Genomic DNA, 6,401 nt, shown 5'->3' on the forward strand with positions numbered 1-6,401 from the left:
CAAGAGTTTTTTTTTTTTTTTTTTTTTTTTTTTTTTTTTTAGTGTAGGTAAATTAACTTGCCTCAAGCGCCAGAAGTAAACAGAGCCAGACTTCAGAAGTGTTCTAAACCTTCAGTCAGAATCCCAATTTCAAAAGGATTTAGCTTTTAGTTATGCATATAGATTAAGCAGATAGATTTATCAAGAATGGGAGCATCTGGGTTTATTCTTGTCTCGTGCTTCAGCAGAAATATTTGCATTACAGATTTGTCTTCATTTTTTATAAATAAATAAATAAATAGGAAGGTTCTTAAGACTTGCTTGTTAGTCGGATGATAAAATTTATCTTGGCTAATGTACATAAATACCAGTAAATTTTAAAATAATGCAGCGGAGGAAGCCTTCTCCAGCCCAGTAAATATCTATAGTTTTTTTTCCAGGTTTCAGAACGCTTTCAAAGTGTCCAAATTTTAATGCATTTTGCAGGTTATTGACTGCTAAAGCATTTTTCAAGCATTTCCATCTGGAAATATTTCTCCAGGCTAATTCACAAATACTCTGTAAATTAAAATAACAGTAGTGACATTAGGGATAGTCTGGTTTACCTACTTCGAGTGTCATATAAAGTTAACCTTTTCTACTAGGAATAGTATTTATAGTATTGACCTCTAGCAATGGACAAGTAACATGCTACAGGCAATGTTATACTTTGTTGTCTCTGTCAACCTGAAGAAATGCATGTTGCAGAAAGCAAAACTTTCTGTTGCTTTGGGTAACATGATGGGGACGTTGCTGTATAGTAGGTAGGGTCAAATTCATCAGGGAGTGGCTGCAGACTGACCTGGTTGTGCCAGGGTGGTGATGGTTGGATGAGTGGTGTCAGGTATCACAGGTGTTAACATAGCTATCAATTGCCTCCCACTGCCAATGTTCCCCTGTGGGGTTTTGTACCCCAGATTTTGACGGAGGACCCCAACCAACCCTTCTTGCCACACCTCTGCTGTGTAGAGTAGGTGACAATTACACAGGTGCCACATGACAAATAGACTCATGCATTTGATGGGCCTCAAAGCAAGAAATAGTTTAGTTTTGTTAAAAGAGAACTTGAATAATTTGAGATTTTTAAGGTAAGGATGCAAATGAAGGAAATCTTATTTTTCTTTTAACCCTTTTTGGACTACCTGAAAAAAGTTTAGAATAGACTATTATGATAATTTGGAAAACAAAACACAGGAAGCATATTAATTCCATCCATCGATAGCGTAAATATATTGGGTCGTATATTTTGTTTCTCTTAAGCAGTAACTTTTGGCTTCAACTAGAGTAGTTTTTAATTAGTCATTTGTCAGGTTTTATCCTAGGGATGTTAATCTATTTGTGGTTATTTAAAAGACTTTCTGCTCTTCTAGAGCAGATTTCTCAAATAAGCCGCTGCTTTCTCTTTACATGTCAGTGAAAGAAGTGACACTCCTGTGGAGCCACAGCATTCCATTGCCAGTGAGACTTTGTGCCAGAGTTCAGTTCCAGAAAATGAATCAGTAAATGGAGCGCAGAATCAAGGACCAGCGAAACAAGAAAAAAATGAGGTAATATTTGATCACTTCCAAATAACGTGGTCCTTTGAGCTGCCTGCTCTAATAAACAGTATAACAATATGCCTTCTGTGGTGAGAACTTCATTCATGTATATGACACTTTCAGTCTGGATGCTTTTGAAACTTTTTCTGCTTTTACAAATATGCTTACAATGTAAGATGCAACCTAAGCAGTCATATTTCCATTAGATACACTTGTGCTTTTTTAATGACTGGATAAAGCCAACAGCTTACGGTGTCCTTACCTCTGAACTGTATTTACTATATTTAAAAATGTAGTCCAGTATTCATAGCTGGAATACATATTTTAATAGTCTGATTTGAAAAACGCCACTTTTGTAAGCTGCTTTTAACAAATAATCTGTCTAAAACTTCACTGCAGTTAGTTGCCTTGGGAAAGGCAGTGTTAACCTGAAGGATTTTTGCCAGTGACAGCTAAGAAATGGACATTCAGTACTTCCAACTGAATGGGACTGTCGTACTATACAAAAACATACTTATGAAGCATTACATGACTCTTAAGCTTTGTTAACTAAATTGTTATGTAGCTTTGAGTTGCTTAATGTTTTATACATCAGTAAACTTTAAGAAAGTTATAGCGGGTCCTGATAAATTTACCAGGTGGTAAATTGTAAGGGAACAAAATATAGTGGTTGGAATGCAAAGGTTTTAGAGGTTCATGGCACTTTACCTAGCCTGCTCCTCTCTGCGGTGGGGAAGTGGGGGTGGAGAGCAGAGCAAAGGTTAAGTGACATTTTGTTGAAATGAAACAACAGAATTGTTGAAATGAAACAACAGAATTGCCTACCTCTCTACTTCCTACCATTCCACAGATCTATCTGCCTCATTAGTCAATGACACAATAGGGTATATCTGAACACTTATGTTTGAAATGTAGTAGTGAAATTGTAAAGTACAAGGGCTAGGTTTGGTCAAATTATAAACTCTAGGGGTTTGGTTGCTTTTTTGTTTTTGTTTTGGTTTGTACCTCACTGTGGTCTTTTATCCTGTACTGAAATCTTCATCTTAAAGGAAGGCATCCAAGCAGCATTAAAAAAATGGTATAACTTTAACAGCACTTGTCTGTTCTGGACAGTATGGTTGCTTGCAGACATAGAAGGGAAAAAACCCCCCCAAACACTGCCTTACTTTAAACTTGGCATGTTCCCGTGCTGAGCCCAGAGCATGACCAGAAGAGGCAGTATATTTGTTGCACCTGGCTTTCCTGTCTGTAAAGATTGAGCGCTTCAGTGGGGCTTTTGGTACTTTTGATCTGGTAGTTGATTGACTTGACTTTAGATAAAAGCACCAAAAAGCCCTGCAGAAGTACCTGTTCTATATAGAAGCTGCAGAGCTAAGTCCAACTAACGTGCTGCTGTTTCCAGTAATGTGCAGGGGTGGGAATTTTTTTGTTGCTCTTGTGGGTTTTGGGGGAGGGGGGTTGTCTGCAAACAGCCTACTTGTGCTAGGCTGTGGGACGAGTCAGAGAGGACTGGCAGGAGTTATGGTGGGCTACATTACTAATGAATGACTTCCCTACTGAAATAATGTGGGGAGGGGCTAGATTTGGGCATGGGGAAGATCAGAGGCAGCCACTTTTCTAAGTGAGGGATGTTTCCTCACTAAGGAAAAGCAAAACATGTATAGGAGAATGAAGGCAGGAGACTTTTTTTGGTTTGCCTAAAGATGCTAGCCACCTAGTACTGGCAAATAGAACAGAATGAAGTTCTGAATTCTGAAGAGTTAACTGTGAGGCTGGAGCCAGTTGGACTCCCAGGGAACGCAGCTAAGCTACTTGAGAGCCCAGGGCATGACAACTGGTTTGGAGCTTAGGGCTCCCATACTTCAGGGTCCCATGGCTCTAAAAGGGAGCCTGATGTGGGGTATGTACTTGAAATGAGTTTAAAGACCTAGAGCTTGCAATAAGCTATACACAGTGAGACTAGTTATCACTCAGGTTTGGGGGATCCAGTTACAGTAGGTTGGAGTAACTTTTTGTTTTCCTTTACAAAAATCCTGGTCTTTAAAGGTTGGCCTTTAAGACTGTAGTAGGACATTGTACTTCCTATTAGTGAAAATCTGCTCTGAAAGCAGAACTGTCTTATTTAAGCAACAGATCAACATGTATATTTACTTACTTTTACTTCAGCAAATTATCTTTGCAGTACTTTACTCCATGCAAAAGAGTAAAAGCATAAGACAAAAACACTACTCCTGTTAGTACAATTCGATGTCTGTATTCTTTCAATGAGAATATAAATGTAACTTTTCAAAACTACACCTTAAACTTAATTATTTAGATTCTTTTGCTTTCCTTCATGCACTTTTTTTTCTTTCAAAGCTAAAGAGAACGTTGAAGGATTTTATTTCTCAGCGACACCATTAAACGTAGCAATTTTCCATGTCTCCTCCCAAAGCCAAATAGAACACATTTAAGTTTTAGTATCGTGTTGCTGTGCTTTTTAGTAAGTTGTAACCTATTAGTTTTAGGATAAAAATAAAGAGATTGTTCCCCAAAGGTGATTGTATAGTGTGTATGTTTATAACAGTACAGAGAATTAAGAGTATATAGTTGCAATAATTAACTTTAAATTTGTCTTACCCAAATAACATTATTTCTTTAAGCTACGTGATTCAACAGAGCAATTCCAGGAATATTACAGGCAAAAGCTACGTTACCAGCAGCATCTGGAGCAGAAAGAGCAACAACGACAACTCTACCAGCAAATGTTGCTAGAAGGTGGTGTAAACCAGGAAGATGGAGGAGACCAGCAGCAAAATCTAACTGAACAATTTCTTAACAGGTTGGTTTTAGTTATCTGTAATACTTGCTAACCACTGCATGTTCTTGGTAATAAATTGCCACCAAATTCTGTAAATGGTAGAAGTACACCAAAATATCAGTTGCCTACTGGATTGACACTGATAAAAGGGAAATTTACATCATCAGCTTTTTTTGGTCATTGTAGCTGATTTTAAGGTTTTCCTATAATTTGTATCTTCCGGCCGGGGCCCCCAGATGCCTGGGTTCCTTCCCATGAGCTAGGGTAATCCTGGATACACTCCCATCCCCTCACCAGCGGGCTGGAGTAGAGCAGCTGCCGCAGTGTCCCAGGAGCTGTTGAGGCACGGACTGTGGGCTGGAGCAGGTGCTGTAAAAGATGCTGAATGCCACAGACGTGCCTGGGGTGAGGAGGGGTGGGTGAAGCTGAGCTACCCGGCCCAACATGACTCAACTTTAAGCGTGACTCAGCCCGCAGTTAAGATCAGTTGTCTGATTGGTATTGGCCACTATGGCTGGTTAATATTCAGCTGTCGGTATTGGCCAAGAAAATCTTTATTGGTGCACCCCTAGTATATGAAATTGGTAGTGTGTGAATATTGAGAGAGATTCAGAATTCCAGGTATGGAATTTTTTGTTTGTGGTTTGTTTGTTTTTTTTAAACACCTCAAAAATGTGTGGTTAGCTAAAAATGTTCTTGTGTGTGTGGGAGGAGGAAGGGGATGATCCTACCAGTGAATAATCACAAGTTAGAAAGACATAACTTTAACTACACTGTTGCGAACAGAAATGAGTAGAAGAAAAACACTTTTTTTTTTTTTAATTGAGCAATTTAGCCCAATAATAATAAACGTAAATTTTGGAAGGATTCTTTTTGTATTTGTTTTCCTCCTTAAGATGCTTTTAGTAAATTTGGTAACTGGGGAAGGTTTCTCTCCATGTTATCTTACGGTAGACAACTTCTAAGAATACCCTGCATTTGGAGGCTGATTTTGTAGACAGCATCAAGTGTGTCTTAATTCAGAGTGCTATTTTCTCAGATCGGAGGTTTGCTGCACCGCTGATACACATGGTGCACAAGGCTGCCATACCTCATCAATTTATGTGATTAATCAAGTCTGCTGTGGCGTGCTGGATTTCCAGCCCCCAATTCCTGCCCTCACCCCTTGCAGACCCTACCTGATTTCCTCCCTCTCCCCATCCTGATTTACCTTAGATCGGGTGTCCATTTTTAACTTGGTCCAAACACCCCCTAGCCTCCCCAAAGGGTCTGTATGCAGCTTTTAGCACTTACTTGATTTCAGTGAAACCCCTACCTTAAAATAATGTCATTACATATATGCTTGCAGTTAAATGAGTGTAGAAGTTGTGGCTTAACCTTTTTTCCTTTACTAAAACCAGACAAAAATGGATATGTTGGGGGGAAAAGAAAGGAAAACTCAAGGAAACTAATTCTAGAGGTCTTCTAGTGAAAAAATATTAATCCATAAGTACAGTTTTACTCCTGATTATTTAAACCCATATTGCTTTGCTTTAGAGTAAGTTGATTTTAATTTAGGGATAATCCATTTTTAAGAAATAAAATCTATAGATTCCAATAATTTTCAGAAATAGTAATTTAAATGACTATTAACTAGCATTTGGGAACAGAAGGTGACTACAAGGCAGAGATTTACCATACAACATTGAAAAAACAGATACTTTCTATACATTTTCATACAGAAAATGCTAGTGAAACTTTCCATTTTTAGTTGCTTTGACTGCTAAGGCTTTTTAGATCTATTTTTGGCTATGTAAAAATTATCTTTACCCATGGTTTATTGTAATGTTGTTATAATTGGGAACTGGGGGTTTCACGCGCATAATTTGAAATGTGCACTATTTCATTGATTAGTTCATAAGACCAAGAGCTAGTTGAAGAAACCTGTGCATGCTTTTGAACTATAACTTTGAACTGTCTGTGACAAAAGGAAGGAATTTTAGCCTTTTTAACTTGGGATTAAATTGATGCAAAATACCCTACCTACCTAATGTAAAAAAAAAAAA

General features: G+C 38.1%; 1 protein-coding gene across 1 annotated transcript in view; it reads left to right on the forward strand.

Moving 5' to 3' along the window:
• The window catches only part of WDR47 (WD repeat domain 47), a 69,767-nt gene that overhangs the window by 33,650 nt on the left and 29,716 nt on the right, over positions 1-6,401 (forward strand). The window contains exons 5-6 of the mRNA XM_019528367.1: positions 1,408-1,565; positions 4,199-4,377. Of these exons, the coding sequence (XP_019383912.1) occupies positions 1,408-1,565; positions 4,199-4,377 (337 nt within the window). The remainder of the gene's footprint in view (positions 1-1,407; positions 1,566-4,198; positions 4,378-6,401) is intronic.

The sequence above is a fragment of the Gavialis gangeticus genome, unplaced genomic scaffold, assembly GCF_001723915.1.
Source record: "Gavialis gangeticus isolate Ggan-Ray unplaced genomic scaffold, GavGan_comp1, whole genome shotgun sequence".
NCBI classification, from domain to species: Eukaryota; Metazoa; Chordata; order Crocodylia; family Gavialidae; genus Gavialis; species Gavialis gangeticus.